Source organism: Pipistrellus hanaki (genome assembly GCF_964339955.1).
Source record: "Pipistrellus hanaki genome assembly, chromosome: 4".
NCBI lineage: Eukaryota > Metazoa > Chordata > Mammalia > Chiroptera > Vespertilionidae > Pipistrellus > Pipistrellus hanaki.
This window is the reverse complement of record NC_140506.1, coordinates 34,482,994-34,496,540: the sequence shown is the minus strand read 5'-3', so window position 1 is coordinate 34,496,540 and position 13,547 is coordinate 34,482,994. Positions and strand designations below refer to the sequence as shown.

The following is a 13,547-nucleotide window of genomic DNA, read 5'->3' as shown; positions in this document are numbered from 1 at the left end:
CCAAATTGTTCACCCTGTAAGGGCAAGAACTTAGAATTTAAGTACATATTTAAACCTTATTTTTGTTCTCAATTCGTTCAATGGTGTATTACAGGGGAATAAAAAGACAAAAGACATTAATTAAATATCAGAAGTTGACTTAAAAATAAAACACAAAGGAAAAAGAAGGGTGAGGGCTTAAGAAATAACAGTAAAGTGAAAATGCATCTTAGCAGTACCCTACACATTTGCAACTGGCTGGCCAGAAACTTAGCTCCAACTTTTTATCAGCCAACTAGGAGCAAGAAACCTGATCCGTTACAGTTAGAGCAGTAAAGCCAGCCAAATGCTCAGAGGAAGCCAGCATTCCTGACCTGAGACCAGAAGAGGTTTCCCCTCTAGGTCTCCCAAAGAAAGTGTGAAGTTACCCACCACCGCCTTGGGCAAGCCAGGCAAATGGCTCCCTTAGCGTGACCAGCACCTCACCCACAGGAGAGAACAGTGGGGGCACTTCCATGAGGCCCACACGGGTGCAGCTGGGTAGGAAATTCAGCTGGTGAGCTTAATCAGGAGTGTGCCAAATGTGGGTGCCACACAGGCATCCAACAGTCTGCACACACTTTCCTTCTCCAAGATGAAGTTTTACCGAACATGGGGTCAAAGAGTTTAAGATTATACTGTCTGACAAATACCTGGAATGTAACTATTCTGTGTTGCTTATTACAAGAAGAACCAAAGGTATAAACCATCAGTCAACAATTGGTGGCTTAGGGACAAGGATCTTGTCGTATTTTCTCTCCCCAACCCCAGCATCTAGCCTGGTGGCTCTCATGAGAGGCATCAGTAGGATTCTATGTGTATGACGTGGAAAAGAGGAGTGACGATGCGTTGCCCCTTTACATGAACAGATAGTTTGCAATGCCCCCTCCACTATCCTGGATTTACAAGATAATGTGCCCAAATAATAACCCTATCTCACATATAATTTCAAAAAATAAAAACAATACTCTAATATATAAAGCAAAAGAAAACTGATAAAAGATAATATGTATTTCAACCTATAAAACCTTTGCCCTGACTACCCTAGAAGACATAGTGATGTAGTCAGATTTTTGGAACTACTGTTTTAGAAAATTAAAAAATAAATAAAATAAAAAATATATAAATAAAAAAGTCAGAATCCATTCCATACAACAAGTATGGGAATATTCAATGATAGAGGTGAGAATGCTCCCTAGAATCACAACTTGTGTTTATTACCAGGACTCAGTAAAGATCAGACATATGTGTGTATGTAAAGAGGAAAGATCCTGAATTGAGGTAGAGACTGCTCGCCCAGGTAAACTTCTTAGTTGGAGAAAATAAGAAAGTACAACATCCTGGCAAATGAGCTGGGTGCTACCCACAAGTGCAGCATCAACATGATCCCATGTGTTATGACATGGAGAAGAGGAGTGACAATGTGTTGCAAAATTATACCTCCTGCCAAGACTCGCACCTCGAGCAGATTTGTAGCTTCAGTCTCTGAAGGTCCCTCAGGACTGTGAACCATGTGGCAGGACAACCCGGGCCAAGGATGTGTCTCTCTCACAGATGTCTCTATCTCCGTACCCTCACAACATCCCGCAGCCCCGCCCCTTACCTCTACATGCCAGGGGTGCTGCCCACAGCCCTTGTGACAACAAAGATACCGTCACGACCTCCATCTTCTTCAAGACCCATCACCCAGCACAGAGTAAAGGCTCCATAATATGAAACAAGCGAGTGACGAAGGACCGAATGGGATGAACAAACCGAACTTGAAAGTGAGGGGGATCATCGGTGTGTCAGGAGAGTGCCCTGAAGGTCAGGAGTGTGGGAGGACCTGGCCGGGACCTGGCAAACAGCACTCAGTAGTGCTAACTGTTAAACAAAGTGGGAAAACAGAGTGTATTTCATGGGATGCTGTCAGACGACCCGGGGCCACATTGTAGCTCACAACCCTGGCCTTGCCTCTGATCTCCCTGGTCCTGGCTCCTCTTCACTGAGCACTTCAAGCCCAGGGAGCTGGCTAGTCTTGTGCACTTTCTGAGCTCCCCGGGGTGGGGGAGGGGGGTGGAGAAGGAGCATGCATACCTTCTTCGGTTTCTGCAGCACTGGAAGGCATATCTGATCTTTCCTCTGGCCTGGTTTCTTGCTCTTCAAGAGTCTAAGGAAGCAAGAGGGGGAAAAATCACTGGTTACCAATTGAGGCTTCAAATCTGCAACTAAGAGATAAAAATCACATTCAAGGACCTCAGAGCAGGGACAGCCCAGAGGCCTGGTCTGGGAGGTCGAGAGAGACAGGCAGCACCCCAGGAAGACGGTGAGATATGTAGAGGGAACCTGGAGACCAGGGCCAAAATGGTCCCTGAAACTAATCCTCTCCTGCTTCCCCAGGCCACAATAAGGCTCTAGGAACGTGATGCATGAACCAAAAAGGGGGACAGAGAACAGAAAATCTTGAAACCAGAAAGAACGGCCACTGTTTTATACATCTGCCCACCTAGACCAACCCCCATCCGCACCCTAAGACACAGGGATCTCCAGGGCCCAGATGATGGAGAGGACCACAACCCTCATGACAACAAGGCTGAGCATGGGCCTTGGGCTGCAAGCTGACACACACAGGTGCAGGTTGTCCCTGGCTGAGACTAAGTTTGTGAACCTTACAGAGAAGCTGCCCTCTTTGGAACCCTCTGTATTTTCTATTAAGATGGATTTCCCATGGCCAGTGAAAATGTGAAGAAAAACAGAATTAATGGTAAAACAGCCCAAGACTGCATCAACACATGTTCCAAAGTAAACTTAGACAACCCTACAACAGACACAGATGTCTGCAACCCCTTGGCATGACATTAAGTGTATCACTTCTCAGCATTCTGATGGACAAAATGCCACAACAGGGAGAAAACTAAAACTGGATTAAAAGACATAGCTAAGGTTTTGCCTAGTATTTAATTTTCTAATATTTCCCGTCACAGTTTGGATATGTAGCACCAACCTGTCATTGTCTAAAGCTTAATATCCATTACAAATTTCCGGCCCACCAGTGCCAGCTGTAATAGGATGTGTGGACACGAATCCTTTACAACTCTGAACAAGTGTGGCTCTGAGTGGGGTCAGCAGAATGGCTCTTGGGCGTGGCACAGCAAACAGATTTCCGCAACAAGGTTTTGCCGTTGTTCTGGAAGCTGCAGATAACTGTGCAATACCCAAACCCTGCGACTGAAGTTGCCTCCTCAGCAATACTGTGGTTCACCAAGGATGAATTAGTCCCTCAGATCAAGTCAGATATAAAAATAGACTTTTAGCCGGGACTGGTTTGGCTCAATGGATAGAGCGTCGGCTTGGGGACTGAAGGGCCCCGGGTTCGATTCCCGTCAAGGGCATGTACCTTGGTTGCGGGCATATCCCCAGTAGGGGGTGTGCAAGAGGCAGCTGATCGATGACTCTCTCTCATTGATGTTTCTAACTCTCTATCTCTCTCCCTTCTTCTCTGTACAAAAATCAATAAAATATATTAAAAATAAATAAATAAATAAATAAATAAATAAATAAATAAATATAGACTTTTAGCCTGGCCAGTGTGGCTCAATGGTTGAGCAACAATGCATGAACCAAGAGGTCCCCAGTTTGATTGCCAGTCAGGACACATGCCTGGGTTTCAGGCTAGATCCCCTGGTCTGGGGAGCGGAGGGGGGCATGCAGGAGGCAGCTGATCGATGTGTCCTCATAGATGTCTCTATCCCTCTATTCCTCTCTAAAATCAATAAAAAAAAAATAGACTTTTAGAAATCTAAGACTTAAGAAAGCATGAAAACTTATAACAATGCATAATTTCATATTTGTTACCCAAAGTGTAAAGCTTTGGTGTAGATAACCTATATAACAATTACCACCTGCTCACGTTTAAAATTAAGATCTAATCAAGTAAGAAGTACGTGCCACAAAAAAATTTAGATTCAATAATCCCATAAAAAAAATTTGGTGGGCAGGGTAGAATTAATGCCTTTGGATGTTCTAGAGAATCTCAGCCTTGCTCCCTCCAGGTCTCCCCACTCACTACCCAGCCACACCACTGGGGGTAGGAAGGAAAGGAGGAGTGCTAAGACCTGGAACAAAAGGCCGTTCCATTGTAACTCATTCTTTTATCAGCGTTATGTCATAAACAAACTTTCTCAGTGTTTTACATGAAGTGAAAATCTCCAAGTAACTGGAAAGCAATTTCCATCTGGTCTTTGTTATTGCAAAGTCCACTATGAAAGACTATTAAAGCATCTACATTTACTCCTCCTAAATCTTCCCCAAGATGATCAGCGTTAGCTCAAATGTGTTATGAGAAATCACAAACCCAAACTAAGAAGTTGGAGGATTTTATAATGGAGAGAAAGTTCAGCGATGTTTGCTGTACACGGAGCTTGCTCCATCCTTCTCAGGAGTGTGGCACCAGGTGCCGTGCTGCCATCTGAGGACACACACGTTGCTGAGCTCCGCCCTGAAGGGCCTCACGGAGCAGAGTGCATCTCTGTGGCTCCCTGGCCGGAACAGCCACAGCCGGGTGCCAGGGGAGAAGCCCAGGGATGGCTGAAGGCTTAGTGTCTTTAAATAACAAGTCCCCTTCCACAAAATAGGAAACAACACATGCCAGAAAAATTAACACTAAATTTCCAAAAATCCAACAAAAGGAAGCAGTTCATACTCTGAAGAGCATGTTTCATTCTAGTTGATTAAATAAAACCCGATATGGAAAAAGCCAACAATAATCTGTATTTTAGAGATAATGTTTTGAGCTAACTCTTTTATTTTATGAAGCAAACATTTGGCCAGAACTGTGATAAGTAACAAGATCAGTCTCCTGAACTGTGTGCTCTGTAAAGTCTATTCGCCACAAAGCCCGAGCCTTATTAATGGACGTGCTTAAGAGCACGGGGTCACGGGATCTGTGGGTGAACCCTGATGCCCTGAGCACTCTCAACCAGACTAACTCGGCCATTTTACTCATAAGAACACTTTGCTTAATAATAATTAAGATTCATAAATATTCTTTATATTCTTCCAGATTCCACCCAAAAAATAAAAATAGTGAAGATGAAACAGCTTAAATCGGAGAGGGGCAGGCTATGATGGCACTCAGTTCTGGTGTGTGGGCCCTGTGGGAGGGGGAAACTTCTCTGAAAAAGAACTGGTTTCACGTGACGAGACCCCTCTCAGGAAGAACCTGCACCCTGGGACAAATGCTTCACTACACCTAAGCCATAAGACACCCTCAAGTAGATAATACACAAGTAAAATTACCCTAAATGCAACTACTTTAGATAAGAATTATAGCATAAGCAATACATTAATAGAAAATACCCAATGTTAGCGTTTTTAAAGTCCACCATTGACAGAGTGAGCTCATAAAAAGCAAAAGAAACAAGAATAGTATATAAATTCCTATTTTCTACTACCGAAATATTACACAATAATCTTCATTCTAGTACTGTGTAACAGTTTCCAATTCCCTGCCTCTCCCCGCCCCCCCCCCCCCCCCCCCAGCTCCTGTTAGAAAAATACTGTTCCCCAAACAATGAGTGCTGCCCGCACTCCACAGGCGGGATAATTGTACGCTAGAATAACGGGGCACAAACCTTGCTGAGAAAGGCTCTATCCCAAAAGTATTTCCGGAAGAGTTTAATGTCTGCCTCCAGCAAATGCTCGGCCGTGTGGTGAAGCGTCAGGGTCAGTGTTCCGGACACGTGAATGTACTGCAGGAAGGCGTCTTCGCTGAGCTGCACCCGGGAGACGCCTGGGGAGCGGCTGCCCTGCAGACTGAACGTCACAAATCAAAACCCACGCACGACGGCTTTGGAAGCACCCACCTCCACATCCCACCGCCCCGACATCGCAAACCCAGCTGGCAAAAAGGCCCTCGAAAGCTACCTGCTGACAGTAAGCACATAAGGTCCACAAAATCGTGTAAACAGGTTCTAATAAAGCCATCTTTCTTTTCCCACCTAGGGGAGATGTCAATTGGAAAGCCATTTACATATATTATATACATTCAAGATTTATGCAAATAATGAAACAGTACTCACTTTACCTCACTGTTTCATTCTCCTTTCAATCTGAAAAGATGCCTCTCCCTTTCATGGGGCTACGAGTAGAACAAATTAGCAGGCAGCCGCCAGTTTATTAGATGATTACAGTGGAAAAACAGATATGATCTCCAGGGAACATGGCAAGGTTTGGATGTTACAAACAGTGAGATATTCAAAACACACTGGCCTGCTTGTTGTAAGTCATTTTCTCATGCAAATGAAAACATAAATTGGATCATATTTCACTCTTGAATACACTCCCATAAACAAAGGAACAACATTCCCAAACTAAATTCCTGAATATCTGCTTATTTTCTGTTCTGTTTTGGCTAAGAACAGCCCCACATTTATTGGCTACATGTAGGCTTCACGGGTAGTATCATAGTATTCAGGATGGCTTATCAGCTCATGTGATGAAAAGAATAAAGAAAGCTCAGAGTGCTGAGGAGGAAAATGTGAGTGGCTCCCAGGTAACAGCCCTCGGCATGTCACACCCCAGCAGCTGGCTCCCAGGTTCCCTGTGTCACAGAACTAGTGCTCTGCCTCTTTCCTCTTCGTGGCCTCATTCTGTACATGAGCATGTTCCTTTCAGAAATGCAGGGTACTTCCAATCCAATAGACGTTATCTCCATCACAGGGACTGACAACAAGAGATCCATAAGGAGCCCTGGGGCTCTAAGGTTGGGGGCATTCTCCTAACCGCTTGGCACTGATAACTGGCAGGGACTCCAGCATCCTCCAGGAAACAACTTCCTATTCCAATGACAAGCCGCTGAGACAAATGGACAATGGGCTCTGAGCCCGAGCAATCAGGTCACTGAGATTAATTTAGAAAATGGAAGACCTAAATTTAGCTGACAGTCAGTCTACTTCTAATTCCACCCACGAATGGATTTATTAAAGGGGTAAACTTTAAAATGTACACATAATATCTTCTGGTCTTGGACCCCGAAGAAAAATAAAAGCCACACGATGAAGAAGTCAGCCTCCAGGATCTCAATGGAACAGTGACTAAGTCAAAGGAAGCAGTCCTGCTGGGGCACAGTAGAGCAAAGAAAAGGCAATTCTCTGTGGATGGTTCTTTCCTTGGTTGGTGATCATTTGACCAAACGAGGGGGGAAAACACACACACAAAAAGAGAACTCTGACTTCTACTCCAAGATCCATGTATGGCCCAGCCGGTGTGGCTCAGGGGTTGAGCATGGACCTATGAACCAGGAGGTCATGGTTCGATTCCCAGTCAGGGCATGTGCTCAGGTTGTGGGCTTGATCCCAGTGAGGGGGTGCAGGGGACAGCCAATCAATGATTCTCATCATTGATGTTCCTCTCTCTCTCTCTCTCTCTCTCTCTCTCTCTCTCTCTCTCTCTCTCTCTCTCTCTCTCTCTTTTTCCTGAGATCAATAAAAATATATTTTTTAAAAGACCCATGTATATATCATACAACCATAAATTAATTACATTGAGTTCTATGAGCCAAACAAGAAAAACAAGTCCATTAATACTATAATAATGCTGACAACATTTAATTATTTTGTAGCACTTCGGAATTTTTAATATACTTTCCCATTTGCCTGAGGGATTTTTTTTTAACCACATCAAAATTACCATATATGAATCCTCTTTTCATAGCTTAAGAATAATGACCAATCTGAACCATGTAACGATATATGCATAATTCATTGAAAGTGTGGATATCATCATCAAAATGACAATGTTATAGTTGATAAATTATTTCTCTAGATCCTGATAACCACCCCTTGACTTTATAGTGTTTTAGGGTTTGTCTATAAGTCATTGATTCAAAAAAACTTACATTCTTTCAGTGAGTGTTATGTGCTGAACACTGGAGTGGGTAAAACAGAAATAGTTTCAGCCCTCAGATTTAGAGGGAGACATATGAAACAGGTGATCACTATATATATATATATATTTCTAAATTACAGTGAATAATGTGAATAATTTTAGTCATAATTACTATTGTGAATTAATAATCATAAAAGACTATAACACAAGAGGCCTTTCTGAAGGAGTGATATGTAAGCTGAAACCCAAAAAGGGGATATTAATTAATGTTATTAATTATTATTAAGTATACCTGCCTATAGAGATTTTGACACTTTTTTTCCCTGCCTCTTTTTCCCCCATAAAGTGTTAATGCTAAATATACCTGTATATCTGTGCATGTACTTCATGCATGAAAAATAAAGGTAAAACATAAACCAATATTAGCTTGTGGTTTGGTTATTTCAATTTTTCCATAATGCTTTGCAGAACTTATAGAAACAGATTACAAGAGAAACTACCAAGCAGCCAGACTCACTTTGTGATGCTGTCAGCCAGCGTGGAGTGCCCACCATTTAAAGCTAAGTCTACTGGCGTGGCACCCTCTTCATTGGGTAAAGCCAAGGCCTGAACGCCCCCCGGGAGACACACGAGGAACTGGGACAGCTTCGGCAGGCCCCAGCGCACAGCCAGGTGGAGGAGGGTCTCTCTGGGAAGCGTAACTGAAAAGAAGACAAACCCATGTTAGTCCCTGTTTCCAAACTCTGCCTCACATGTTTTATCAGAGACCACGCACTAGACATAATAAGAAAGGCAGAGTTGGAGGAACCACCATAAGCATCGAATCCAAGCACCTCCTTTACAGATGTGGAGAGCTCGGTCATCTGTCCAAGGTCGGGTAGCCGGTAGGTGCTGGAGCCAGGTCCCCGCGTTCCTGATACAGGGTTCTTTCCACCACGATGGGGCACATCCCCTTTCACTCACATGCAGCCAAGTCTTCCAGGGAAAACAAGGGCTAGGAACAGACCACACTTTGGAAGCAAACACCCTCTGAGGAGATGGTGCCACCGCAGCAGGGCAGGCTCCCAGAGGCCAGCGCTGGAAAGCAGCCTCCGTTTCCATCCTTTGTCCTCTGGTGAGAAACTGGGCAGAAATGGGTTTCACCCATCCAGAAAACTGGAGACCAGGGTTCCCCCCTCCCCAAACTTCACCCATCCATTAGATCTGTGGGATTATTTCAATGTTGCCAAAGCCACCCCAGCTCCTGGTGTATCTGAGTGTCTTGGTTTCATTGTGGTATTTGCTGCTCTATATATCATGATTGTTTCCTAACTGTATCATCTTACAGGTAAAGGGGGTCCTTGAAGCTTTTGATTCCTAACATCCAGCATCCTATCTGGCAAAATGAAGTCATTTGGTGTTTGTGGAGTCGAATGGCGAAATCTCACTTATTTGTGTATGTTTAAAATGCCTGGTTTGTATAGAGTTCGTGCACCTGTATTTCTATGGCAATGACCCAGTGTCTGGAACCCAAGTCGCCCATGAAAAACATTATGATGGAAATATGCAAAATAACTAATTTGCCTACATTAAAAAAAAAAAGTCTAGGGCTGTTAACTCCACAGACATTAAGACACACCTTCAAACAAGCCTAATCTTAAACTAAACATGAAAATTTTAACATTCAAGATCTGCTGGAATAAGCACACAGTAATTTATTAGATTATGGCTCTGTGTTTTCTAAAATGGTTGTACTGGTTCATATTTTATCTAGCAATGAATGTGAATTCGTGAGTGGTTGGTAGTTTATTTTTCAATCTTCCAACCTGAATTTTTGCAAATTGAAAGGCATAGTCAAACCTAAAAAGATATGATAATAACCTTAAATTTGGACTGGGCAGTAAATAAATCATTTTTCTTAAGTAATAACCAAACTGGCCAACCCTGCACGTGGTCTCAGGCACTCCGGAAGGCCTCCTGGTGTGTGCTGCACTTCATATATCCTTTTCCTGAAAAACCCAGGGCAGGGATGAACCTCTTAGGACCTTGATGTCTTTGATGTGCCAGCCGGGTTTCCAGGCAGAGAAACTGAGCAATGGCCAACTGAGGGGCCAGGGCTTTGAGCCTCCTTCCCTGTCTGGGGCAGATGAGCCTCTATGCCCTGACGGGAATGTTGACTGAATGGCACAGCCTGCTCAGTTCCTTTTTGTGTCTGGGTGATCTTGCGCCCAGGCTGTTATAGGTCACACCTTTTAATGTTTGCCATTAGAGCAATCCTTCATCATTCTGTTGTAGTTACCCTTAGTTCAAATAACTCCTGGCACCAGCCAAACAGGAAGAGACCTATTTATTTTGGGGGGGGGGGGGGGAGGAGGAAGGGATGTTTCATTTTAATTGAACACCTCCACCTCTGCCAAATTGTATAACCCCTTTTCAAAGCTTGTCTTCCTGACTGCTGTTAAGAATCTGAAACTCTATAACAAGCAGAATAATTTATAATGTCATAATGTTTTCTATTTCAAGCTGTTTGCCTGATTCTGTGCTCAGAGCTTTTATATTGAACTAGAGGCCCAGTGCACAAAATTCATGCAAGGGGGTGGGAGGAGTTCCTCAGTCTGGCCTTTCTAAAGGGGGACCTCTCACAATCCGGGACCTCGTCTGCCTGCCTGATCACCCCTAACCACCTCTGCCTCACTACTGCCACTGTGGCTACTGCCACTGGAATTACATCCAGAAGGTCATTTGGCTGTCTGGTCTAATTAGCATATTATGCTTTTATTATTATAGACTAGAGGCCCGGTGCATGAAATTCATGCACAGAGCAGGGGTGCCCTCAACCCAGCCTGCACCCTCTCCAATCCAGGACCCCTTGGGGAATGTCCAGCTGCTGGTTTAGGCCCAATGCCTGGGATCAGACCTAAACTGGCAGTCGGACATCCCTCTTAAAATCCGGGACCACTGGCTCCTAACTATTCACCTGCCTGCCTGATCATCCCTAACTTCCCCCATGCCAGCCTGATCACCCCCAACTTCTTCCCTTTGCTGGCCTGGTTGCCCCCAACTGCCCCCTCTGCCGGCCTAGTCATAACCAACTGCCTCCCTCCACCAGCCTGGTTGCCCCCACCTGTCCCCACACTCCCACTTGCCTCGTTGCCCCATGCAGCCTGCTGTTCAGTCGTTTGGTCATCCCTCACTAACCCCCATGATGGCCTGGTTGCCCCATGTGGCTCAGTCATTACTGTTACTTTGACAGTGTCCTGGACAATTTGCATATTCCTCTATTATTAGTATAGATGAGAAAGTGCTCTTAAAACATTTTGCTCAGTTTCTTTTTTATTTTTTTTCTTCTTCAAACATTAGAAGATCTGCCGAAGCCAGTTTGGCTCAGTGGTAGAGCATCGGTCTGCGGACTGAAAGGTCCCAGGTTCGATTCAAGTCAAGGGCATGTACATTGGTTGTGGGCACATCCCCGGTAGGGGGTGTGCAAGAAGGCAGCTGGTCGATGTTTCTCTCTCATTGACGTTTCTAGCTCTCTATCTCTCTCCCTTCCTCTCTGTAAAAAATCAATAAAAATATATTAAAAAAAAAAAAAAAAAAAACATTAGAAGATCTCTCTCCCCCTGTCTTCCTATTTTCCATGAAGTTGGCAGATTCTGGGAGAGGGAGAGGTGGGGGGGAAAGGAGGGAAAGAGTGCTTTCTGTCCTCTCCCATTGAACTCAATGTGAGGATGGAGTCAGAAAGGAGAGAACAGGGAGCTGGACTAACAGAACAGACTTGGAAAGCTCTTTTGGTGGTGGAAACAGCTCCCCCTGCCACCTCCCCGCCCCCCCCCCCAAGAAAAACCTTACACTGTTGGTCAGACTGAATACACACACACATACACAATAAAATGCACAGTTGTGTTAAAGGTCCTCCCCAGAACAATTAAAAGAGAATATCTGGGTCAGAGTCCAAGCATCCATCTTTTCTGAATATTCCCAAGATTCCTATGCAAAGTCAGGGTTGATATCTCTTACCTTAAATAAATAAGTGGCTAACAAAATATATGTTTTCTATTTATACCTCTGTCTTCCCAATCAGCTTTTAGGTAAGAAGTTTCACCAATAAATAAGAACAAAAAAAAACAATGTTTATGACTTCGGCAAGTTATTTTAAATTCATATTACTTACTGCTAAGCCAGGATATAGCATTAAATAGCCAGCAAAATATTAAAAACTACTAAAATATTTTAACATATTAAAGCTAAAATGTGATAGACACAATAATCTAGCATTAAATGATATTTTTAAACACAAATTAATTCAGAAGTAGTTCTACATTGTAGGATTTAGTAATGTTTTATAACTCCTGAGTGCAGCCACTAAAAAATATTCTACACTCTAAGTTTATAAAGAATAAATTTTTAATTCACATAAATCAAATTCATAAAAATAATTCTGGTTTCCAAAGCCACACATACATAGTTCATGGAGGTCTCAATTTGTGCATCTAAGTCATTCAGTAGATAAAGTATGATGGTAACCATGGGGAAACTCCATTTTTTTTTTTTTTAACATGACCCTTTCTCCTTTCTTTCCACCCACTCCCTTCCTTAATCATTAAGTCCTTAGGACATCAGATTCTGGTCAGTATCAGACTGTGGCAAGAACAAAGCCTCAGGTCTTTTGACCACAGAAACAGAGTTTGGTCAAATTATAGTTAACATCAGCCCCAGGCCCATGACCCTGCGAACCACTCCCTCAGGAAAGCAGACAGAACAATGCCATGTTTGACGTCAGGATCTGATGCCCTACCCTGGCCCCAACCAATCAGTAGAGCCCATGACCCCAACTCCGTTAGCCACCATGATTAATGATTTCCCCTATATAACTCATCCCCTGGAAGCCAGTGGTTAGCACTAGCACACCTGTGATTCCAGGCTTAGCACCATTTCCTCAACTAATCAACCTCCACTTTCTTTGCTATAAACTCCTGTTCGAGTTTAATTGGGCTTTGATGGGTACAGGTGAACAGACTCTTTTACTCTAGTAACACTATGCCAGGCCCTGTGGACACACAGATGAGCATGGTCCTTGTCTTTGAGAAGCACACAGTCAGCCCACTTTTGTTCAGAGTAAAATAAATATCTGTGAAATCACTATCAGATTTGACGACAATTCTAGGCTTGACACCAAGAGGGTGAATAGAAATAAAGAAACAATGTGCCCTGCCCTCAAGAAAACTGCTCTGCCGGTTAATCCAGCCTTCCATGACTTGAAAATGTAAAGATGTTTATAAAATGCCAAAATGATGAATAAAACGTAAAGAGAAAGAAAAAATAAAGTACCAAAAATGTACATGGAAAGTTGAAGAGAGAACCCGGCATCGCAGGTTTTTTTAAGACTCTCAATGAGAACGGAAGGAGAGGTCATGTCCGCAGCATCTTCCATTTAGACAGTCTAACCAGGGCTGGGGTGTATGTATAAACAAATCAGCCTTTCACGCCAGATCGGAGGGTGGTCACTCCAGGACAGGAATTACAAATATAAATACGCTCATGGGAAAGAGATGGAAATGGGATGTGTGTCCATGGAGCACAACGCAAATGGCAGGCGTGGACAGCACCGTCGAGTGCAAAGGGGAACAGGCTACAGAAGTGGCATGTCTGGATTTGAACGCACACAGAGATGTAGCTTTGAGCAG

General features: G+C 43.6%; 1 protein-coding gene across 3 annotated transcripts in view; it reads right to left on the bottom strand.

Annotated features, from left to right (window-relative positions):
* Window positions 1-13,547, bottom strand: part of ARHGEF28 (Rho guanine nucleotide exchange factor 28) — a 240,885-nt gene that overhangs the window by 130,437 nt on the left and 96,901 nt on the right. For all 3 annotated transcript variants that reach the window (XM_084880890.1, XM_084880888.1, XM_084880889.1), the window contains 3 exons: window positions 8,402-8,585; window positions 5,631-5,811; window positions 2,095-2,167 (listed from right to left, as the gene is read on the bottom strand). In XM_084880890.1, coding sequence (XP_084737016.1) covers window positions 2,095-2,167; window positions 5,631-5,811; window positions 8,402-8,585 — 438 coding nt within the window. The remainder of the gene's footprint in view (window positions 1-2,094; window positions 2,168-5,630; window positions 5,812-8,401; window positions 8,586-13,547) is intronic.